Source organism: Stomoxys calcitrans, chromosome 3 (assembly GCF_963082655.1).
Source record: "Stomoxys calcitrans chromosome 3, idStoCalc2.1, whole genome shotgun sequence".
Lineage (NCBI taxonomy): Eukaryota > Metazoa > Arthropoda > Insecta > Diptera > Muscidae > Stomoxys > Stomoxys calcitrans.
Genome location: NC_081554.1, coordinates 89,924,047 through 89,950,088, shown reverse-complemented (window position 1 = coordinate 89,950,088; position 26,042 = coordinate 89,924,047). Strand labels below are relative to the sequence as shown.

The following is a 26,042-nucleotide window of genomic DNA, read 5'->3' as shown; positions in this document are numbered from 1 at the left end:
AAACACTTATGACAATGGTATCATCAATCACACACAAATTATAGCACACACTTAATATTTTTTTTTTTTTGTTTTGCACAATATTTACGGACAAACTTTACCGACCAAATTTATGGAGTGACCGGTGAAAACAAAATTTTCAAATCGCCGCAAATCAAATTCAAGCGCCGCAAATCAAATTGCAAATTGACAAAGGAGACCATCACAAAATACCAAGTCGAAAAGAGATAGCTGCAAAAATAGCTATCGCTTACTCTCACTCTCTCTCTTTTGTGAGTTTTTAAAAATCTATTTTCGATTATACGATTATTCGACTTTTCGTCTTGAAATAAATAAAAATCGAATAATCGATTGGTAAATTAGCCATCGACTTTTCTTTTAAGCTGTATCGATTTGGCTTTTGAGCCCCTTGAAGCCACATTTTTTACATCATTGGTCTGGAATTTGGTACCTAATATATATTTATGTCCCCTATCACTCACCACAATCCTAAAAAAATAAAATTTTAAATATATGCATACATACATATGCATTTGCAAATGAATTACTGAGTATCGATTATTTGAAATTATTAAGGGCCCTTTACATTTTACGGTTGAGTTAAGGATGATTATATTGGGAATGTTTATACAAAAAACCGTTAAGATTTAAATCTCATTTTACTATTTATATACCCAACACCATGGTTGGGGAATATATAAGACTAGGCTGGATGCCAAAACCAAAATGGTATAGATCGGACCATAAATGGTTGTTGTTGTTGTAGCCACATTTTTAATGTGGAGGTGGCGATCCGCCTCAAGCTCCTATAGGCGAGCAAGCTTGTTCCGGTCCAAAGGACCGATCGATTAAGGGTTGTTATTCTATTCTGCTTTCGGAATAGTCACTGAAACTTTTAATTGTTTCGCGAGCCGAATTAAATAGCAGTCAAATGTTATTTTTTTCCATACCACAACACATCTTTTATATGCATTTATTGTTTTCTCTATTTAATATAATTTAAAATTAAATCCTGGAAAAATGGGATTTATTTTTCAGGATTTTAACTAGAAAAAAAACAGATGACTTAGCACTTAAATCTCGAAAAAACCATAAATTCGGATTTAGTGGCCCATGTAAACGTTCTTTAAGGGGCTTAAACACATTTATGTATTCGCATGTACGCTTGTGTATGTCACTTAAATCCCCAAAAACGTAGTGTAAATGGGCCGTATTTGTTTTTGGATTTAGTTTAATCCAGATCATATAAATTTCAATGTAAATGTGCTATTAAATTCATTAACGAAGCATATATTGGCAGATAAAGCTGACATTTGAAAAAGTGTCATTCCACGTCCGAACTAACCATTGTTGAAGTCGGATCATTTTTAGCAATAGCTCTCATATAGACCGATTTAGGGTCTTATATCATGTTTCCACTTGGAGCAAGTCTAGATTTGCCACGAGATTTTCGGAAATCTCGAGGTTTCCCATACATTTTCAATGTGAGCAAATCTATTTATTTGAGGAGATTTGCAGCAAAACTCCTGCTGAACACAATAAAAATGGTTATCATAAAAAAAACGTTGTAAAAACGTCACTATTCACATAAATCGTAGTGAAAACTGGGTTTGGAGATTATCTCAAATCAAGTGGATTTGGGTCCTAGAGGAAACATGGTTTTAGGCTAGATATATTTACTTACATGTAGTGGCGGTTGCCCAACAACAAAATATTGAGTACACTATCTGTCAAAAGCAATGATTAGGTGCAACTCTGATTTTGTGTACGTTACTACTTCGCACCATTTTTCGGTGTTTGTGTGTGTTATGGTTCTTAACTATAATACACACACACACACAACCAAAACTCGTTGACAGATGGTGCACTTCGTGGGAAAAAATTGTACTCAGCTGTTTACTACCTGGTAATTATGTGATGGTTTTAGTCCCGAATTTATTACCTAATTTCAATAAAATATGGAAAGGAAATTTGGAAGGGGTTCATGTTAAAGGGCTCCCCAAGCCGAACTGAATGAACCTATGACCAGGGCTGCTAGACGTGACGATTTTACGTCATTTTGACTTTTTGAAGCTGTTTTGTCCAAAATTTGATAGTTTGACGCTTGAAGATTTTCTATGTACATCCCTTTATAAGTTAACGATTTTCCGGCATTTATTTGTACTAAAATGGACCTCAAACTAGAGAAAAAAGTTCAGAATTATCGCTTATCGCTTATTTTGTACGACAAATGCACGGTTAAATTTAAAGGGCCGATGTCGATTTTGACAACTTTAACGAGTTGCTCATTTGTATATCTTTCCATCATTAAAATTGAGTTAAAGTACGTTTACATTTGATTTATGGCCTTTCAGAGATTAAAGTGCTAAATCCTGTGTTTTTTGCAGGTTTTGCCATACAAAAATAAATCCCATTTTTGCAGGATTTATTTTTAAATCCCAAATAAAACCGATTTCAGGGCTGAATAATCGATAAAAGTACCAAAATATGCAACTATTTTCAAGAATTGTGTATGGATGTGTGTGGTATGCATATTCATGTATACACTCAGAAAAAATAGTCTGGTAATATCAGCAAATTCTTTCTGCTGATATTAAATTAAAAATTTTAAACTTTTGTATAAATCCATTCAAAAATTTTGAACTTCTAAACAACAATTGAGGCATTTTCTATATATTAATAAAAAAACTTGCAAATTTTATGCGTACATTTTTTCTTTAAAAGCATAAATAGTAGTGGTTTTTTGTCTGCTGTTATTTAAATTCAATCAAAAATTGGCAAATTGCACAAAATAAAAAAAAAAAATAATAATTTATATACTTGTAAGTTGGAGGCCACCATAGCGCAGAGGTTAGCATGTACGCCTATGACGCTGAACGCCTGGGTTCAAATCCTGGTGAGACCATCGTAAAATTTTCAGCGGTGGTTATCACCTCCTAATGCTGGTGACATTTCTGAGGCACTATGCCATGTAAAAACTTCTCCTCGAAAGAGGTGTGTCACTGCGGCACGCCGTTCGGACTCGGCTATAAAAAGGAGGTCCCTTATCATTGAGCTTAAACTGGAATCGGACTGCACTCATTGATATGTGAGTAGTTTGCCCCTGTTCCTTAATGGAATGTTCATGGGCAAAATTATTATATTATATAATAAGGCTGAAAAACAAGATGGAATATAAAAATGTTTGAAATATTTAAGACATTTTTTAACTTGAAAACAGCAGAAAATGGTTGCTGTTTCAGCAAAAAATTACTGCTGTCCCATTTTCAGCAGCAAACATTTTTGCTGCTTTTACTAACAAAATTTCTAGAAGCGTACGCATGTACGCTTGTGAATCTCACTTAAATCTCAAAAACGCAGTGTAAAAGTGCGTTTATATTGCCCACTAAATCCCAAATTAACCCGATTTTATGGCTCCAATAATCGATGAAAGTACCAAAATATCCAACTGATATCAAAAATTGTGTATGGATGTGTGTCATATACACATTCATATGTACGCATGTACGCTTGTGTATGTCACGTAAATCCAGATCATAAAAATTTCAATGCATGGTGCTATTAGTCTGAAATTGAGAAATATCAAATGAAATACAGAAAATAGCTTGACATCGGCCGTTAAAATTTAATGACCATTTAAATATTATTAGTCCTCCAATCATATTAAAGTCTGAATTTCATATTTTTTGTTATTGGAACATATTTTTGAATTGAAGAACCCAGAGCAGTTGAAATTTCACCGGTTCTGGGTGCCGGGCCACAGAGGTATACCAGGGAATTGTAGAGCGGACGAGCTTGCGAGACTGGGAACTACCTTATAAATTCCAGGGGAACTGGGATATGTGGGTATGCCTCCAGCGACATGTAGGCTCAGTTTTTCGTATCAGTCCCAAGGGACAACGAATGACAGATGGACACAAAAAGGGGGCTGTGAAATTCCAAAACTATGTAGCCTAATCTAGACTTGAAGAGGTCTGACGCTTCACTGTCATTGGCTAAAACAGGCGTCTTAGCCATTGTGTCCGTCATGACAGGTCACTGTCTAATCGGAAAACATGCTGAACGACTAAAGGTTGCCAGTAACGACTTTTGCAGAATCTGTGAGGACATCGAAGAAGAAGCGACTATAGAACACCTGTATGTGTGTCCCGCACTAGCAGCCAGAAGAAGTTCCGCTTTAGGTTCTTATTTGTTTGAGAACCTGTCCGTTTTAGCGGAAGTGAACATTAGCAAGTTGTTGGGCTTTTTAAAGCGATCTGGATAGTTCAACGGTAGGAACTAGAAGGCATCTGCCTTCTTCTGTTCTTGTGGTATCACAATAGGCGAGAACGTCTAAGTGAGTCTGATGCCAGACTGCCACTTAAACCTAACCTACTGGTTTTTGAACACATAGTGAGTAGACAGTCTACACTAAACTGCCTTGAGGGTTTAGTTTTGGGTTACCTTTGTCGCTGCAACTACCCGAAAGAGTTGCAAAAAGTATTACGAAATATATTACCATCACTTTGCGCTTCTGTCATCATACTATGCAGCAATCAATAAAGCAATTTTTTACCATTTACATACATACTGGCCTCACAACCCGTTTTCGATTGTCTGTTAGTAGTCAAATTAATCGGAGTGTATTATACATACAATGTATAAAAAACCTTGCAAATTATTCAAATGACGTAGTAGGGGGATTGATCTTTATTGGTTACATATGGCAGACTAACATCTCAAATCAATGTTGCAAATTTTTTATTCATGTTGTGCTACGACTACAAGTCGACTCATTTCGAAGGGGCCCGCCCGGTAACAACGAAGTGAATATTTCAGTATTACATATTTTAACTGCACGGATCAGGTTTTATTTACGAACGGATTGACTCGTTGTATATTTGCACATGTATTAAAAATTGTTGTTGAAAATGGCTTATCTGCATGAAAACAACAATTTATTTACTATAGTGGTCCCTTTATTGCGTTACGTAGCCTTTTGTTACCGTCCACGATAATAATTCTCTCAATTTACAATAACATCTATGATTAGAAGACACAGTGTAATGCATTGGCGCAAGTCAATGCTCAAAAGGCGGAATATGTGTTATTGAAATGAGTTTAGTTCTCCCATCGGAGAAATAATATATGCGGGGCGAGCCAAAGCAGGAGGTGTCCCGCTTGCACGGATGCGAACACGAATACAAATACGATGGGACCGTACAGTAGAGCCGGCAGCGTATGAGGCAAAGGAATGGCCAAAGTTAGAGCTCGCAGATCTTCGGCAGATTTATCGTCAAAAAAGCCCGGCCTATAGGGTCGCCGGCAGCCCCAGCACTAGGTACCGATGCGATGGCCCAATCCGCCATCCATCTAAAAACATCAAATAGAAAAAACGAAGACCACAGACCACAGAACAAAACACCACATGTAAAATTTCAGCCAAATCTGACAAAAATTGAAGATTCCAAGAGCTCAAGAAGTCAAATCGGGAATCGGTTTATATGGGAGCTATATCTAAATTTGAACCGATATGCAATCTCCATCGACCTACGTCAATATTAAGAATCTGTGCGAAATTTCAAGCAGCTATCTTTATGCGTTCAACATCTATCGTGATTTCGACAGACGGATGGACGGACAAAGATGGCTAGATCAACTTAGAACTTCGAGACGATCAAGAATATATATATACATATATACTTTATGGAATCTTAGACGAATATTTCGAGGTGTTACAAATGGTATGAATAGATTAGTATACCCCCATCCTATGGTGGTGGGTATAAAAAGGCATTAAGTACGGCCGGGCCGTACTTATACCCACCTCGGGTATATATGTTAACCACCTTTCACCATAATCCGGAGAAAAATACATTATTTATGAACCCATTGCAGCTAATTTTAAATATGGTCCGATTCGGACCAAACTCGGCATGAACGTCGAGTGGTTTAACAAATACTATATTATTAGAATTTTGGTTATATGACAGCTATATCAAAATATAAAGCGATTTGAATCATATAGGGCACGGATGTCGAAAAGTCTAATATAGGTCACTATGCCAAATTTCAGTGAAATCGGATGATAAATGGGCCCGAGACCTTAAAACAGGAGATCGCTCTATATAGCAGCTATATCCCAATGTAGGCCGATGGGGGCCATATTGAATGCGGATGTCGTAGGGCCTAACCCAACTCATTGTTTCATATCGGGTGCTTTTATGGGTCCAATGACTAAAATCGGGAGATCGGTCTATATGGCAGCTATGTCGAAATATAGGCCGATTGGGCCATATTGAACACGGATGTTTAAAGGTCTAATACAGCCTACTGTGCACAATTTTAGCGAAATCGGGAAATGAATGCTCCTTTTATGGGCCCAGGACCTAAAATCGGGGAATCGGTATCTATGGCAGCTATAGGGAATTAAAAATATAGACTGATCTGTACTATATAGGGAACGGATGTCGGAAAGCCTAATTTAGATCCGTGTGCCAAATTTTAGCTAAATCGGGTAATAAGACCCTAAACCGGGAGATCGGTCTATATGGCAGCTATATCGAAATATGTTTAGGTATAGCCGCTATATAGCGGACCCGCCCGATTTCACATATTTTAAAGGGTTTGACGGTATTTTTGAACAAATGTTGTTGTAATTTGGCATTTTGGCTTCTCAGCCTCAACATTCGTATTGAGTATGGTCATGATCAGCTCGCTATATAGCGGCTATACCTAAACATGGACCAATGTTCACGATTTTTTTATAATAGAAGCCCATATTGCAAATTTCAGATCGATAGCTTTTTTTGAAATATTTTTGCCTCACCTTCCCATACAAGCTAGACCACTGTGTAATGATCCATAAATTTGCAACACATTTTTTCTATCAGTGCATAACTTTTAATATTATCAATGATTATCGCATCTAATAACATGGAATTTGTCAATACACAAGTAAAAGTGTGCTAAGTTCGGCCAGGTCGAATTTTGGGAACCTACCACCATGGATTCTGCTAAAATTTTACACGAAAGATTTGGAACATACGTGACACGAATGTTGGCAGTCGTAACAGAACACTAAGTACAAAATTTCAGCCCCATCGGGCAAAAATTGAGGCTTCCAGGGGCTTGCGATGTCAAATCAGAAGATCGGTTTATATAGGAGCTATAGCAGATTATACACCAATTTGCACCACATTTCTCACGATTCTTAGAAGTGATAACAGAACACCGCATGCAAAATTTCAGCCAAATCGGACACAAATTGCGGCTTGTAAGGGCTCTAAAAGTCAAATCGGGAGATCGGTTTATATGGGAGCTATATGAGGTTATAGACCTATTTGGACCGTACTCGATACAGTTGTTGGAAGTCATAACAGAATACTACATGTAAAATTTCAGACAGTAATTGAGGCTTCCAGGGGCTTGAGATGTCAAATCAGGAGATCGGTTTATATGGGAGCTATATCAGGTTATATACCGATTTGCTTCACACTTCTCACGATTGTTGGAAGTCATAACAGAACACCGCATGCAAAATTTCGGACACAATTTGCGGCTTATAAGGGCTCAAGAAGTCAAATCGGGAGATCGGTTTATATGGGAGCTATATTAGGTTATAGACCTATTTGAACCGTACTCAACACAATTGTTGGAAGCCATAACAGAACACACAGAACATGCAGAATTTCAGCCAAATCGGAGAAAAATTGCGGCTTGTCAAATCGGAAGATCGGTTTATATGGGAGCTCAAGAAATCAAATCGGGAGATTTGTTTATATGGAAGCTATATCAGGTTATATACCGATTCAGACCACTCTTGGCACGATTGTTGGAAGTCGTACGGGGAATACTGTGTGCAAAATTACGGACAAATCGGTAAATAATTGCAGCTTCTAGGAGCTCAAGAAGCCAAGTCGAAGGACCACTTTATATGGGAGCTATATCCTAATCTGAACCGATAGGGCCCATTTGCAATCTCCTACATTAGCAATGACCTACATCAATAAGAAGTATCTGTGCAAAATTTCATGCAGCTGGCTCTACGCATTCGATCGCTGTCGTGATTTCTACACACGGACGGACATGGTTAAATCGTCACAGATCAATATTTCGAGGAGTTACAAACGGAATGGCTAGATTAGTATACCAGCCATCCTATGCCGGTGGGTATAAAAAGTGATAGGATGTGAAATGTTTTATGTACACACTCAGTTAGTTTTAACTGACAGTCAGTCATTCAAACTTAAAAATGCTCCTCGTTTACAACATGCGGTTTCGTAACACTGTGCCTACGATCGATATGAAATGTGACCAGTTTGGGTCGTTGTTGTTTGTTTTTATTGTAGCCTGTTGTTGTCTGTCACTGACATTGACTGTCTGTCGTCCACTCGCTTGATTGCGAACCGCGACTCGACTGCATTACTTTGCAGCAATCGGTCTGGAGATCGTTCTCGACCACATTCCATAATCACTTGCATTTTACATTGCGCCCGAGTCGGTCGTTCAATTGGTGAAGTAGGAAATTCGAAATCCAGTTTAGTCCGTCGTTGTTGTGCTCAAGTGTTTTTTCACAAAAAATTTGTGGAACTAAAAAGCAGAACTAAAGAAAGAGCTTGCAGAAATATTCAAAAATGCCGGTTGATATTAAAAATGTGTTGGTGTGCGATGCAGTCGACAGTGCCTGTGTGGATCTTTTGCAACAGAATGGCATTAATGTAAATTTTGCATTGCTTTCTTTTATTTCAATTAATTTAGACAATGTTACCTTTTTTACGGTGGCTCTAATTTTTGTGTTTTTTTCCATAACTGTTGATCTATATTAAAAATCTTCAAATTTTGTTTTCATCTTTGTCAGGTCTCGTATAAATTAAAACTGCCGGTGGATGAACTCTGCAAAGAAGTCAAAGTAAGTGCATTGACCGTATTATTCTTATTTTTGCGTTATCGTTTTTGTTTTACTGTTGTGAATATGCTAAAAATTACATTGTCGTGAAAAACAAAGTCAATTGGTCTCATTCTTCTTCATAATTGTGATGTGGTTTTTGTTGTCGAAAAATAAAGAAATGTACATTTTCCGTATTGTAGACTACCCGACACAGGGTGTACCGAAATAAGCCTTTCCTCAAAAATCTACTACCAAATAAAGAACAAGTATTATAAACGCATTGGATAGACAGACGGACATGGTTGGGTAGACCCGGAAAATGATTCTGAGTCGATTCGTATACTTATTTTTGGATCTATCTCTCCTCCTACAGGGTGAAGCAAATAGATATACTAGACTTTTATAATGAAAACATTAAAAACCAGTTTGGAAAGGCTATAGTCGGGCGCAGCCGACTAGATAATACCCTACACCAACTAGCCTGGCTACTACTTTTAATCAATAGCACAAATATCTAAATCTTGTCAGACTTTAATTGTGTATACTCAGTGAAATATCGAATAGAACAGCAAGATGACCCAAATTCTGGCTACCACAGTTTTAAAACCAAATATCAGTAAAAACAAGTACAAAGGCGTTAAGTTGGTCCGGGCCGAACTTTGGATAGCCATCACCTCGGGTATATATGTGAACCACCTTTCGTCAATATCCGGTGAAAAATGCATACCTTAGGTCCCATAGCAGCTTTATCGAAATATGTTACGAATTGGACCAAACACTTATAAGTAAAAGTAATTTTCAATTGTGTATAAAAAAATGTTAGTCTTTTAAGTAGCTACATCTAAAAATAAACCGATCTGAACCATATACGACACGAATGTCGAAAAGCCTTACATAAGTCACTGTGCCAAATTTCAGTGAAATCGGATTATAAATGAGTCTTTTGTGGAGCCAAGACTTTAAATCGAGATATATGTCTATATGGTAGATATATCCAAATCTCGACCGATCTGAGAAAAATTGAAGAAGAATGTCGAAGGGCCTAACACAACTCCCTGTACCAAATTTTGGCGAAATCGGACAATAAATTCCCTTTTTTTGGCCCCAAAACCTTAAATCGAGAGATCGGTCTATATGGCAGCTATATCCAAATCTGGACTGATCTGAGACAAATTGAAGAAGAATGTCGAAGGGCCTAACACAACTCACTGCCCCAAATTTCGGCAAAATCAGATAATAAATGTGGCTTTTATGGGCTTAAGACCCTAAATCTTCGGATCAGTCTATATGGCAGCTATATCCAAATCTGGACTGATCTGAGACAAATTGAAGAACAATGTCGAAAGCCCTAACTCAACTCACTCCCCCAAATTTCGGAAAATCGGATAATAAGTGTGGCTTTTATGGGCCTAAGACCCTAAATCGGCGGATCGGATATAGCCCATCTTCGAACTTAACCTGCTTATGGACAAAAAAAGAATCTGTCCTAAATTCCAGATCTATTTTTAAAGACTGTAGCGTGATTTCAACAAACAGACGGACGGACATGGCTGGATCGTCTTCGATTTTTACGCTGATCAAGAATATATATACTTTATAGGGTCGGAAATGGATATTTCGATGTGTTGCAAACGGAATGACAAAATGAATATACCCCCATCCTTCGGTGGTGGGTATACAAATTGTATATGGGAGCTACCCCCATCCTTTGGTGTTGGGTAAAAAAATGTATATGGGAGCTACATATAAATCTGGTCCGATTTTGATGCAATTTGATACGCATATTGTGACGTCAATTAACACACCTCATGCTAGATTTTGTAAAGATCGGACCGAAATTGTGGCTTCTATAGCCTTAAAAGGCACTGTCGGATGAAAGATATATATGGGAGCTTTATCTAAATCGGATGCGATTTCGATGAAATTTTGCACACGTATTAAGAGATCATCGTCATGCTAGATTTTGTATAGAACGGATCAAAATTGTCGCGTCTACAACCTAAAAAGACCATATCGGATGAAAGACATAAATGGAAGCTATATCTAAATCCGATCGGATTTCTATGAAATTAGACACACATAATGGTACGTCAAATAGAATACCTCATGTAAAGTTTTGTAAAGATCTGGCTAAAATTGTAGATACAAAGGACTTAAAAGACCACATCGGATGAAAGGTATATATGGCAGCTATATCCAAATCTGAACCGATTTTGATGAAATTTTTCACACATGTTAGGAGGTAAAAAAATAACTTCTTACCAAATTTTGTAATGCTCGGAACAAAATTGTGGCTTTTGCAGCTTTAATAGGCCATAACGAATGAAAGATATATATGGGAGCTACATGTCTAAATCTGGACCGATTTTTTTCAAAATCGATAGCGTTTGTCCTTGGACTATAACAAATGCGACCTGTACCTTGATTACAAAAATACATGGATAGATGGACCGACGGACTGACGGACAGACGGAAATAGCAAAATCGAATCAGGAAGTGATTCTAAGCCGATCGGTATACTATCCATGGGTCTAACGCTTCTCCTTCTTAGCGTTGCAAACATATGCACAAAGTTACAATACCCTGTTCCACAGTGGTGGTGTGGGGATGAAGCACTTAGGCGACATTTCCCGGTTTAAAATACTGTTTGAGTTCTACTTTATTACACGAGGGAAATGGATAAATGCAAATTATCTGGAAATATACTTCTTAAGCCTATAGAGGGCCCAACTCTTATCGGATATGGCTGAAATCTTGTACAACGACTTCTCCTATGACCTTTAACATGTGTTCCAAATATGGTCTGATAGAGCTTTCATATAAGCTGAACTCCCGATATTACTTTTAATGCTGCTAAAGGATGTAATTCTTACCCGATTTGGGTGAAATTTTGCACAATGACTTCTACTAATGTCTCCAACATCCAGACCAAGTATGGTATGAATCGGCCGATTACGTGATATGGCTCCAATAGCATGACAATTTTTATCCATTATCCTTTGTTTTGTAAAGAGATACTGGGCAAAGAACCTGACCGATCCTAGTGGAGGGTATATAAGATTCGGCCCGGCCGAACTTAGCACGATTTTATTGTTATGTTTCATTCAACAACTTTCCAAAATTTTTTTCCTAATCCTAACTATTACTATCATTTTTATACCCACCACCATAGGATGGGGGTATACTAATCTAGTCATTCCGTTTGTAACACCTCGAAATATTCGTCTAAGACCCCATAAAGTATATATAATATTGATCGTCTCGACGTTGTGAGTCGATCTAGCCATGTCCGTCCGTCTGTCGAAATCACGATAGCGGTCGAACGCGTAGAGCTAGTTACTTGAAATTTTGCACAGATGCTTCTTATTGATGGAGGTCTTTGGGGATTGCAAATGGGTCATATCGGTACAAATTTAAATATAGCTCCTATAAACCTATCTCCGGATTTGACTTCTTGAGCCCTTGGAAGCCGTAATTTTTGTCCGATTTGTACGGTCCAAATCGGTTTATAATAGCTCCCATATAAACCTATCTCACAATTTAACTTCTTGAGCTCCTGAAATCTGCAATTTTTGTCAGATTTGGCGGAAATTTTGCCCAGAGTGTTCTGCTATGAGTTTATATATATATATATAAACCGATCTCCCGATTTGACTTCTTGAGCCCTTACAATGCCCAATTTTTGTCTGATTTAGCTGAAATTTTGCATGCGGTGTTCCGTTACGACTCCAACTATGACTAGTACGGTCCAAATCGGTCTATTACCTTTTATAGCTCCCATATAAACTGATTTCCCGATTTGACTACTTGTTCCTTACAAGGCGCAATTTTTGTCCGATTTGGCTGAAATTATGCATGCAGTATGCTGTTATGACTTCCAATAACGGTGCCAATTACGTCTTTAACCTGATATAACTCCCATATAAACCGGTCTCTCGATCATCCTTTTTCGGTTCCCAGAAGCTTTAATTTATGCTGGTTTGACAAAGGTTTGGTATGTAGAGTAATATAATGCCCTTCATCTAAATTTATTTTGTATACATTTTTAGCAGAATCCATGGTGTTCCCAAGTTTCCGCCCGGCCGAACTTACCACGCTCTTGTTTAATTTTAATAAAAATTAGATTTTTCCAAATTAAACAAGGTGTCCCTAATTATAAGGCCACCACTGTATAAAAGCCTCATTTAAAACTCGAAATCGCTGAAATTAAGAACACAGAGATTTATTAGGCCCGTCGAAAATCAATCCGAATATGGTCCAAATTGGATCATATTTAGATTTAACTGCAATACAGGCTGATATGCCAAGTAAGGGTCTTAAACCCACAAAAACCTTATTTATTGAGCATTTTCCCTGAAATTCCGAACAGTGAGTTGTCCTAGGCCTCCCGATATACGAACCGAGTATGGTCCAGATAGGCCCATATTTTGATGTAGCTGTCTTATAGGCCCATCTGCCGATTTCGCCTAAATTTGGAACAGTAAGTTGTATTTATTTCCCGATATCTTTGCCAAATATGGTCCCGAACCGACTATGTAAGATATAGCTGCCATAGGGTCTTAAGCTCATTACAGGCACATTTATTACCCTATTTCGCTGAAGTTGGGAACAGTAAGTTTAATTGATCCTCTTGATATCCGCAACCAATATGGTACCGATCGAATCCGATTTGGACATAGCGACCATATAAACCAATCTCCCGATTTAATGTCTTGGGCTTATAAAAGGCGCATTTTTACCCGATTTTGCTTAAATTTGACACAGTGAGTTGCCTTAGGCCTCTCGACATCCGCGACGGGTATGGTGTAGATACGACCATATTTGGATATAGGCTTCTTATAGACCGATCTCCCGATTAAGCTTTTTGAGTTCATAAGAGAAGCATTTTGTATCAGTTGAATAGTGAGTTGTGCTAGACCCCTTTACTTCTGTGCCGAGTATGGTTCGAGATCAGAACATATTTGAATATCGCTGCCTTCTGTGGGTTCAAAATGGTGCTTTTTATTGAATTTTGATAGAATATAGATAAAATATACACCCTCGGTGATGGTTTTACTTATTTACTTATATCTTCATTATTTACTTCACTGTTTTCGTTAACAGAAATATGATGCTGCCATCGTAAGATCAGATACAAAAATAACACAGCAAGTTCTTGATGCCGGAGCAGGAAGTCTTAAGGCTGTTGGACGTGCCGGTGCTGGTGTGGACAATATTGATGTGCCAGCAGCTACTAAAAATAAAGTTATTGTATTAAAGTAAGTATACAAGAATATTCGAAATAAAGAAAAACATTTTTAGGCCAAACATTTCTATGCGAGTATTGGTACTTGCACTTATCGTGCAGGGATAAAAATATATATATTAATAATTGGATATATTGTTATACTTATTCAAAGTATTATCGGTGAAGATCGAAGATCATTTCACTTCTGGTTACACACAAATACAAGTTTGGACGCGAATATTCAATTAAGAAACAGGGGGCAAACTTCTCACATATTAATGCATGCTGCACGATTCAAGTTTTAAACCCAATAACAAGGGAACTTCTTTTCCGAACCTCTGAGTTCGAAAGGCGTGCAGTAGCGCTACACCTCTTTAGTAGAGACATTTTTTGTATGGCTTAAATGCAGCCAGCATTAAGAGAGGAAAACCACTGCGAACATTTTTTTCTGGTGTTCTCGCTTGGTTTCGAACCCAGGCGCTCAGCGTCATGGAGGGATATGCTAGCGTCTCCATCAATGTGGTGCATTTAGAACCACCAATGGTAAACACGAAACGTTAGGTATGCACGTAGAAGCAGGTATACTTTATAATATTGCCACAGAATTGCACTTACAATATATAGGTCCATAAGGTGTATCAAAATCAAGTTTCGGAAGAACTGTACATTAGTAAAGTTCAGAAAAGAGAAAAAATATAATAGTCAATTGGCTCTATGCTCCATTATGAAGCAATAATGTAAACTTATTTTCGTTTTTTATCAAAATTATAACCCAATGGCAGTCCCTTGGGCAAACTTGTCTTTCAATGTCGAATGATTAATGATTTTAATACATTACGCATTTTGCTACCGAGTGTTAGTGAAGGGTAATTTTTTAAAACATGTGGTTTTCAACCTGACCACCCTTTTTTCGGTGATGATGTTATTGACAGCTTTCACTTGACTCAAATTGGTTTGCAGTTTCTTCATAATGATTGACTTAAGAGCAGATTTTGAATTGCAACCCAACTTTAGTTACGTTGCTAGTGTCAAAGAGTTGCAATCCCTATCGACCCATTACTCATATTGAAAAGTAGTGTTGCTAATATACGGTCTCAAATGCTGTAAAAAGTACACAGAAAAAAATAAAAGTTGGTTGAAATTACGAATTGTATTGATTCAATTACTTTTTTAATTGAAACTGGTTCAATCACGAATATGATAATATAAATCACAGTTTATGAAATCGGTGATTGAAAATATTTTCAATTAAAAAAGTTGTATATTCATTTAAAGAAATGATTGAAAATTTTTAAAGTTTCCAATTAATTGTTTTAATTGATTCAATTAAAAAATGATTGAAATTATGAGCGACTAGACTTTCGCCAAAAAGTTCAGTCACAACAGTGCTGTTTGGTCTAGAAAAGTTTCCAAATCAATTAAAAAATGATTGAAAAAATTTAGTGTCTAGACCACTAACATTCTTTTCTTTTTGTCACTCGATTCATTCGCCAATTCAAAGAAAAAAGCTTTTATCCCTTTATAATTCAGCTGTTTTCAATGAATTGCCGAAATAATCGAGTGACAAAAAGAAAAAAGTTTGTTTGTTTGTTATGGATTGATTTGGACCATATTTAATACGAATGCTTAAGGTCAAGAAGGAGTCGTGGTGTAAAATTTCACTTCATCAGCACTTCATGCAAAATTTCTGCGAAATCATATAAGAATTGTGCCCTCCAGCGGCTCAAGAAATCAAGATCCGAGATCAGTTTATATGGCAGCTATATCAAAACATGGACCCATATAGCCAATTTACAATTCCATCTGACCTACACTTATTGGAAGTATTCATGCAAAATTTCAATCGCCTAGCTTTTTTCCTTCGAAAGTTAGAGTTCTTTCGACAGACGGATGGATATTTTTAAACCGACTTACAATGTCAACACGATGAAGAATATGTATATACTGTCGTGGAAGTTATAAAAAAGGTTGAATCAATAAATTTTTAATAGAAAATTGTCGTAATTTCAATCACGATAGGTACTGATTAAAAAAATTAAAATATGTTTCATATAATAAATTTTTTAATTGAAAAAAATTTTATTTTCAATTAAATTTTTAATTAAAATAAATTTTTGTGACATTTTTTTCTGTGTAGGTGAAGATTGAGCCTCCTGGGTGAAATATCATTCCTTTTTGGAAGCCACGCCCAAAAAGATATCCTTTTGCACGAGAAACAAAATACATCTAATAGGAAGTTTTATTTTTATTGTAACTGTGTAACGTTTCGCTCCAAAATATAGAACGTTAGTCATAAATATTAAATTTTTGACAGTAAATAGCTTTGTTTATTGTAAACCCTTTAGTAACTTCATCTACGGCAATGTAATCTTTCTTTCATTGTAAAAGCAAAAATACTTTGATGGCAAAAATGGTTCGATATCCGTAAGCGATTATTCGTTTACCAGACCAATAATTATACTCTTGTGTCTCTCTTACTAAAGGGAAAGAGGGTGATTATTTGAGAGCATAGACACAATCTCTTTCACATAACATTTTTTATACCCACCACCAGCACCCAAGCGATGGGGGCATAGCGGAATAAGAAGAAATGAGCATACGATTTGGCAGTGTGGGCCAAAGGACTTAGTTTACCCTAAGCCTTTCGCGTAGTCGCAGTTCGAGTTAAGGGAGTGGGCGAAGCACGCGCATGTTACCCTGGGGAAAAGCGAAACTGACGGTAGGATAACTTCCCATAGGAAGATCCTGATCATGCCAAGACGAGGGGGTCAATATAGCTTTTGGCATCATAACTGGACATATAGGTCTACGAGCTCACTTATGCAAAATCGGGGCGGCAAGTGATAGCATGTGTAGGGCATGTGTGGAAGATGTTCAGACGTTGGAGCATTTCGCATGTCATTGGCCGGCTTTCGCAGCTATCAGACACCGGCAATTGGGTGGATACACAATACCAGGTATGAACCGACATAGGGGAACAACAATCCGATTGTTGGTCAGGTCCAAGTGGCATGGGCGGATTAATATCCACACCCTCTTTTCAATCCTATGGCAGCCGGTTGTACGTATCGGACCCGATGGAGTCCTTCATTGGCAAGGGCTGCCGTCTCAATGTATAACACACTCTCAATGTCAAACTCCGATATAGGACGACGGAAATCATGGTAGCGGATGAACGCGTAAAGCTAGCCGCTTGAAATTTTGCCAGATACTTCTTGTCGATGTGTGGTTGCGGATTGCAATTTGCGGATTGCAAATTGGCCATATCGATTCAGATTTGGATAAAGCTCCCAAATACCTCGGTCCTTCGAGTTGAATTTTTGAGCTCCTAGACGCGATTGCAGCTTTTTAGTGTTCTATTGCGACTTCCAACAAAAGTATGATCCAAATCAGTGTAATATCTGATATAGCTGCCTATAAAGCGATCCTCGTATTTGATTTATTGAGGCCTTATACGGCTCAATTTTCCTTGAATTTGGCTAAAATTTTAAACAATGATTTATGTTATGAATTTCAACGTCTAGACCAATTATGATCGGAATCGGTCTATGAACTAATATTGCCTCGATATGGACCGATCCTCGGATTTGACTTCTTGAGCCCCGAGAAACCTTAATTTTCTTCTGATTTAGCTGAAATTGGGTACGTGAAATACACTTATGTTCTCCATCACCCTAGGCTAAATCCTACCCGTAAAGGTTCTTAAATATATATAGTCACCATATAGACCGATCTCCGGATTTGTTTTTGCAGCATTTGGGTGAAGTTTGGTATGTGATATACGTTTCTGTCCTCCAATAATCACAACGACTTATAACTCGATCAGTTCATAAATAGATATAGGCCCCTTGGTCTATGGTGGGTTCCCATAATTCGGGCCGGCCGAACTTAGCACTCTTTTACTTGTTTGATCTTTGACTAGGCGATCATTAATTTTTGAAGAGCAGTCAGTATGTTAATCAGCTCGGTCGTGTGCAATGGGAAACTAGGAAAGTGACAATTTTTACTCCCTACACCACCACTGTGGTGGTGTAGTCATACCAAAACGATATGTGCGACATTTCAGCCAAATCGGATAAGTATTGCGCCCTCTAGAAGCTCATGAAGTCTAATCGTGAGATCGGTTTGGCCCATTTACAATCTCGACCAACCTTCACTAATAAAAGTATGTGTGCTAAATTTCAAGCGCCTTGCTTTACTCCTTCGAAAGCTAGCGTGCTTTCGACAGACAAAAATCATGGCGATTAAGAATACATATACTTTATGGGGTCTTAGACGAATATTTCGAGGTGTTACAAACGGAATGACGAAATTAGTATACCTCCATACTAAGGTGGAGGGTTTGGTATCGAAGAAGAATCCTTCGATGCACTGGCGGTATGCAATGACATCGAGGGGGCTGTTAACAATGTGCGGACCGACACATTGATGCAATCCTTAGACCAGTACCGGGTGGAGAGAGACCCTCCCTGAGGAGGGATTTGAACCCGTCTTCTACGTAGACGATGTTATAATACTTCTAAGAGGTAAGGATCTGAACGAGCTGTGTAGAAGGGCCGAAAGGGTATTGCATATGGCATATGACTGGGCTGGGCCCAAAGGTCTCAATGTTAACCCAGAGAAGACTGAAATATGCCTGTTCACGAGGAAGACGAAGGTGGTCCAATTTAACGCACCACGTTTTCTCAATAAGACGATTTCCATATCTGACAAGGCCAAATACTTAGGTGTGAACTTGGACAGGAAACTGAATTGGAAGTGTCACATTCAGGAGCGTACTGAGAAATCTCACAGATGTTAGGCACTATGTAGACGGGCTGTGGGATCGAAATGGAGCAACTCATACCATCGCGGTATAATCGAGACGACGATAGGGAACCTAGAAGGAAGGTCAGAGGTTTCCGATTGGATACCTGAGATGAACCTTGAGTCGAGTGCGAGGCACTGCAGCCATCGGCACAGTCTTGGATTGAAGGAACCCTAGAATTGCCATGTGGAAGATCATGTTTCACGGATTGATCAAAGCTAGAGGACAGAGTGGGCCTGGGGGTCTACATTGAGAACCCAGAGACTGAGATCTATTTTAGACTGCCTGACCATAATACGGTCCTGCATGCGGAGATTCGGGCGATCACGGAATGCTTGAAGTGGTGTGGTGCTAACGCGAGGACGTCGAGTGTGAACATCTTTACCGACTGTAAAATTGCCATAGGGGCAATAACAACCAGGACGGTAAGGTCACGAACAGTCTTGCAGTGTAAGAAGAAGATTAACGCCTTCTCTGAGGATGATAAAACCGGATCGTTTGGGTGCCGGACTATAACGGAGTAAGGGGAAATGAAGGGCAGAGGATTTGGCGGTGAAAGCCAGAGGACTGCCGTCAATAAACTTGGTTAACCCGAAGCCTTTCGGGATGACGCAGTCCGGGTTAAGGGAGTGGGCGACGAATGCAACATTGTTGAATAGCGAAACGGTCGGTAGGACGGCAAAAATCCTATGGGGGGATCCAGATCGTGAGAAGGCGAGGCTATTACTGAAAGGAATTAAAAAGGAGGTCAGTATAGCTATTGGTATCATAACGGGACACATAGGACTACGAGCTCACTTATGTAAAACCGGTGGGGAGTGGTATTGAACACAATTAAGGATTTTGTAAGTGGCACGGAATTCCTAACTTAAAATTTTCTTTTTAGAGGTTACTTTATAGTTTTTGGAGCGCACAACGAGCCGATTACTGGCTTAGGTGTATGTCCATAGTGGCATGGGGCGGATTAATATCTGCACCCTCTTTTCAACCTAAGCAAACCTAACCTATAGTGGAGGGTGTAAAAATTATGTGCTTTCGTCGTAAATGTCCTTTATGGAAACGAAATATTTTTCTTGCGTGTGGTAAAGGCTATTACAAAACATAAGTAAAGTGATTTAATTTGCAACTCTTTAAGTGGTTACCGGGCATGCATAAAAACCAAAGGTCAGGCCATTGACCTTAAAACCACACGCCAATCATGTCTGTGTGTTAGTGGAGATCGGGGTAACTACAACTAAGATTTTTTACATGCTGAAGCTAACAGTGTGCGAAACAGCCATTCAGCCAGACACTCATTAATTAACATAAAAACGTTTATATGTGTGGGGTTATAATATTTGCATAAATTTTGTCTAGTCAAAATATAATATAACCAAAATTAAAGCTTCAACAACAAGTGGGCGAATTGAACTTGGCCCTGACACTGCTGCTTCGTCTGTGTGGCCATCCCATCAACACATGATGTTTACCCAAGTGTTAACTTATCTTTCTCGCTTTGTTTTTCCTCTTTCAGCACGCCGGGAGGCAATTCAATTTCTGCCTGTGAGCTTACATGCATTCTTATTGGCACTTTGGCACGTCCGGTGGCTCCTGCCGCCCAAAGCATGAAGGAGGGTCGTTGGGATCGCAAGCTTTACAGTGGATGTGAACTGTATGGCAAAACATTGGCTGTTTTGGGTCTAGGTCGTATAGGTCGTGAAGTTGGCATACGCATGAGGGCCTGGGGCATGAGAGTAAGTTTTCGAATTATGTCAACAAGCTTCCGAAGGCCTGATGACATTGAAAAAATATTTGGACTTCATGTATTTATTTAATTTGTATTTGTTTTTATAATTGGAACAGATCATTGGCTATGATCCCATCACCACCCATGAGGAAGCCAAGGCTGTGGGCATCGAGAAGATGACCTTGGAAGAGATTTGGCCTTTGGCAGACTATATCACCGTGCACACGCCATTGATACCAGCCACACGTAGTGAGTTTCATGATTTTATTTTTAGAACAAAAAAAAAACAATAATTTAAATTTTAATTGGGACTTGGGAACAGTTATGCACTCTTTAAAATGAGGCCAAATAAAAAACAAAGAAAATGGGCGGCGCAATAGAAAAAAAAACGCATGTATAGGGCTATTTACGGCTCAATAGAACAAGTCTCTATTTTTACTGAAATAAATTCCTTAAATACTCTTTTGATAGTGCGAAAAAGTAAAAACGGGCTGATTCCGGGCAGGCAGCTTAGGTTGCTAGTGGTGGGCTCTTCAATCTAATCCAACCTTCAAAGATATTTCGACCTTCATTAAAAGATTTTTTTATTTAATAACAAGTGAAAAGGCCTTTGGTTCGGTCGGACCGAACTTTGGATACCCACCACCTCGGGTATATATGTAAACCCCGTTTCATCACAATCCGGTGAATATTGGATATCTTATGCACCAAAATTCGGCACGGACATTGAGTGGTCTGATAAATTTAAGTCACTGTTCAATTTTTTTAAACAAAATATTGGTCTTTTTGGCAACTATATCGAAATATAAACTGATCTGAAACATATAGGACACGGATGTCGAGAAGCCTAACATAAGTCACTGGGTCAAATTTCAACGAAATCGGATAATAAATGCGCTTTTGAAAGGGCCAAAACTTTAAATCGAGAGTTCTTTCTATATGGTACCCTTAAGCAAATCTGGACCGATGTGGACCAAATTAAACAAGGATATAATAATCATCCTATTTTATTATAACTTTACTACTATATACGTAGTTATATCTTAATAGGGGCTGGTCTCGATCATATTTTCTTCAGGTCCCGAGAGCTCATATACAAGTAACATTTTCAGACAATAAATCTGCTTTTATGGGATTAAGACTCTAAATTGGAAGATCGGTATATATGACGGTCTATAGTCTGTTCTGACCCATATTTGGGGCGGATGTCGGGAGGCTAAAAACAACTCACTGTTTCAAATTTCAGCAAAATCGGGTAATAAATAAAGATTTTATGGGCTTCAGACCCCATATCGGGAGATCGGTCAATATGGCAGCTCTATCTAAATATAGTCCGATCTGAACCATATTTAGGTCAGATGTCGGGAAGATTAAAATATCACACTGTTTCAAATTTCAGCAAAATCGGGCAATATAAATAAAGCTTTTATGGGCTTTAGACCCTTGATCGGCAGATCGGTCTGTATGACAGCTTTATCTAAATATAGACCGATCTGAAGTATTTATATTTAGGTCAGATGTTGGGAGGCCTAAAACTTCACATTGTTTCAAATTTTAGCGAAATCGGATAAAAATAAAGTTTTTATGGGCTTCAGACCCTTTATTTGGAGATCGGTCTAAGTATAGTCAGAAGTCGGGAGGCCTAAAGCTACTCACTGTTTCAAGCTTTTATGGGCTTCAGACCCTTTATCAGCAGATCGGTCTGTATGGCAGCTATATCTAAATGTAGTCCCATCTGAACCATATTTAGGTCAGATGTCGGGAGGTCTAAAACTGCCCACAGTTTCAAATTTCAAAATAAAGCATTTATGGGCATTAGACCCTTTACCGGAAGATCGGCTGTAGAGTGATTACAACAGACGGACACACGGACATCGTTAAATCGTCTTAGAATTTTACGACGACGATCCGAAATACATATACTTCATAGGGTCGGAAATTGATATTTCGATGTGTTGCAAACGGAATGACTAAATGAATATTCCCCCTATCCTACGGTGGCGGGTATAAAAGCGCTATCTACGGCTCCATAGAATAAATTTCTATTTTTACTGAAATAAATTCCTAAAATAGCCTTATGATAGTACGAAAAAGTAAAAACGGGCTGAGTCTGGGCTATCAGCTTGGGTTGCTAATGGTGGGCTCTTCAATCTAATCCAAACTTCAAAGATATTTTGACCTTCATTTAAAGACTTTTTTATTTAATAATAAGACGTAAAGTTAGTTTTTTCTTAAAATTAGGAAAATTGAGCATCTTTAAATTTAGAATTTTTTGTATGTGCATGTCCGTCTATTGCTATCATGCTGCAATCCTTAGAAGTAGAAATATTGAACTACAATTTAGTTCAGTTTGTCCCTAGGCGGGCTATATTCGAAAATTGTGTTAAATATACCCTAAACCACAACTATTGTACTGGGTATTATAATTTAGAGCATTTGTTTTGTAACAACCTTAAGGAAGAGGGATAGACCCCATTGATAAGTATACCAATCGACACATAATTACTTTCTGATTCGATTTTGCTATGTCCCTCTGTCTGTCCGGTCGACTTCCCAGTTCAATTTGGCCCAGATCGGTCCAGATTTGGATATACAATAGCTGCCATATAGACCGATCTCTCGATTTAAGGTTTTGGGGCCATAAAAGGCGCATTTATTGTCCGATTTTGCCAAAATTTGGGACAGTGAGTTCGACATCATTCTTTAATTTGGCCCAGATGGGTTCAGATTTGGATATAGCTGCCATATAGACCAATCTCTCGATTTAAAGTCTTGGGCCCATAAAAGGCGCATTTATTGTCCGATGTCGCCAAAATTTGGGACAGTGAGTTAAATTAGGCCCCTTGACATCTTTCTGCAATATGGCACAGATCGGTCCAGATTTGCATATAGCTGCCATATAGACCGATCTCTCGATTTAAGGTTTTGGGGCCATAAAAGGCGCATTTATTGTCCGATTTTGCCAAAATTTGGGACAGTGAGTTGTGTTAAGCCCTTCGACATCATTCTTTTTTTTGGCCCAGATGGGTTCAGATTTGGATATAGCTGCCATATAGACCAATCTCTCGATTTAAAGTCTTGGGCCCATAAAAGGCGCATTTATTGTCCGATGTCGCCAAAATTTGGGACAGTGAGTTAAATTGGGCCCCTTGACATCTTTCTGCAATATGGCACAGATCGGTCCAGATTTGCATATAGCCGTCATATAGACCCATCTCTCGATTTAAGGTTTTGGGGCCATAAAAGGCGCATTTATTGTTCGATGTCGCCGAAATTTGGGACAGTGAGTTGTGTTAGGCTCTTCGCAATTTTTCTGCGACCCTATCGGTCCAGATTTGGATATAGCTGCCGTATAGACCGATATCTCGATTTAAAATAATGTGATTTCACAGAAATTTGCACATTGACTTATGTTAGGCTTTTCGACATCCGTGTCGTATTTGGTTCAGATCGGTTTATTATTAGATATAGCTACCAAAAAGGCCAATATTTTGTTATACACAATTGAACAACGACTTGTACTTATTAGTATTTGGTGAAAATCGGAACATATTTCGATATAGCTATTTTGGGGCATAAGGCATGCATTTTTACCGGATTTAAACGAAAGGTGGTTTACATATATACACGAGGTGGTGGGTATCCAAAGTTCGGCCCGGCTGAACTTAATGCCTTTTTACTTGTTGTATATTGTCTTTGATCAGGCTATATAAGGATGTCAATCATCTATCCTCGACCTGTTGAGTATTCAACATATTGAAATATTCCATTTAAAGTATACAACCTTGCCGGACTTTGCTTTAATTTATAACTTCTTCACGCAGTTCATTGTTATTGTCAACGTAGTATGTCACTTCCCAGAATAATTTTTTTATCCATCGCATTCATCTGCATAAGTTCGTTATGATGGACAGTCTAAAAGCCTTTTCATTGTCTATAACATACAAAGGAAAGTTCTTTGGTACATGTGGCCATTTCTGGAAGTTTTATGGATTTAACATACCAGACTATAGCAAGCTGCTCTATGCAGCCTTGTGTATTGTCATTATTTCGACATGTTTACGCTTAAGTAACCTGGAAGCAGGTTAAGTTGTGGAAATTATATAACAAAAAAAGCTACACCCACCGTACACTTTGATCCATTCTGTTGAATGTGCATTTCTCTTTGTTGTACGAACCAAACGGAAAATGAGCATGCTAAATCTAATTAAATTTTAAAAAATGTGAAACATGCTGAAAGCTTTGAATAAAATATTCGTTTTTTCTTTTTCTCTTTTCTTTCACAGATCTAATTTCGGCCGAATCTCTGGCGAAATGTAAAAAAGGTGTTAAAGTGGTGAATGTAGCTCGTGGTGGCATTGTGGACGAACTGGCCGTCTTGAATGCCCTCGAATCTGGGCATTGTGGTGGTGCTGCCTTTGATGTTTATCCCGAGGAGCCTCCCAAATCCGAGGTAACTAAGAAATTGATACAACATCCCAAGGTAGTGGCTACACCCCATTTGGGCGCCAGTACCTCAGAAGCACAAGTGCGTGTAGCTGTCGAAGTGGCTGAGCAATTCATAGCATTGACTGGCAAATCGAAGACATACACCACCTATCCGGGTGTTATCAATCGAGATGTGCTGGCCCATTATCAGTAGTTGCGATGAAGTGACGTCACCCATCATCAGTCTCATCCGATGAGGGCTCGGTCCAGCCATCAAAAAACAAATAAGAAAAAAACGTTGCCATCGGAGTGTGTTGCCATGACACAATCAACAATCCCAGCTACTACATATTTATAATGCCATCCCATAAACGTCCATTTGTCCATACCATTGTTGTTGCGCTGGTGTCAACAACGGCGTGCATGGAACTTGTATCAATTTTATTCACTTTTTATTTGTTTTTAATTATTTTTCATTTGTTATCAGTCCAGGACTTGTTTATTCACTTTTATATAGCATTCCATAAAAAAACTGAATTACCACTATTTTGTATAGCAAAGAAAAAACAACAGAAAATGCATAACCATTGCATTGCAATAAAAATGAATTATAAAATTATTAAAAAGTTGTCAAAACGTGTCTCATTCACTATGGCGCAAAAGAGTGATAACTACAATTTTCTAAATTTAGATTGGCACAAAACTATGGCTATCGCCTATTTTATAACGATGATCTAAACAAGAAGACCCCTCTTGCGTTTGTTGTCTGCTAAGGTTTCAATTTAAAATCAATTTTATATACACTATGATTCAAAGTAAGGTTGGATTTGGGTTAGAATTGACCAGTAGGCAATTTCTTACTTTAGATTTTCGCATGAAATTTAGAGATAACACGGTTTTGCTTGACACATGGGAATGCCTGTATTTGATTTGCAATTCTGAAAACGACTCACACGTAGCATGAATCGTTAAGTGTTGCCTTCAA

The 26,042-nt window shown here is 38.3% G+C and overlaps 1 protein-coding gene across 1 annotated transcript; it reads left to right on the top strand.

Annotated features, from left to right (window-relative positions):
* Positions 1-8,406: 8,406 nt before the first annotated feature.
* On the top strand, positions 8,407-25,683 carry LOC106088706 (D-3-phosphoglycerate dehydrogenase). The gene is made up of 6 exons (XM_013254359.2): positions 8,407-8,699; positions 8,840-8,890; positions 13,973-14,127; positions 20,417-20,636; positions 20,746-20,878; positions 24,916-25,683. The coding sequence occupies exons 1-6, from the start codon at positions 8,616-8,618 to the stop codon at positions 25,269-25,271; spliced, it is 999 nt and encodes a 332-aa protein (XP_013109813.1). The 5' UTR covers positions 8,407-8,615; the 3' UTR covers positions 25,272-25,683.
* Positions 25,684-26,042: the final 359 nt, after the last annotated feature.

Coding starts and splice junctions, on each gene's coding strand:
- LOC106088706 (XM_013254359.2), top strand. CDS start 8,616: ATGCCGGTTGATATTAAAAATGTGTTGGTGTGCGATGCAGTCGACAGT. Junction 8,700..8,839: donor TGCAACAGAATGGCATTAAT/GTAAATTTTGCA, acceptor CATCTTTGTCAG/GTCTCGTATAAATTAAAACT. Junction 14,128..20,416: donor AATAAAGTTATTGTATTAAA/GTAAGTATACAA, acceptor TTCCTCTTTCAG/CACGCCGGGAGGCAATTCAA.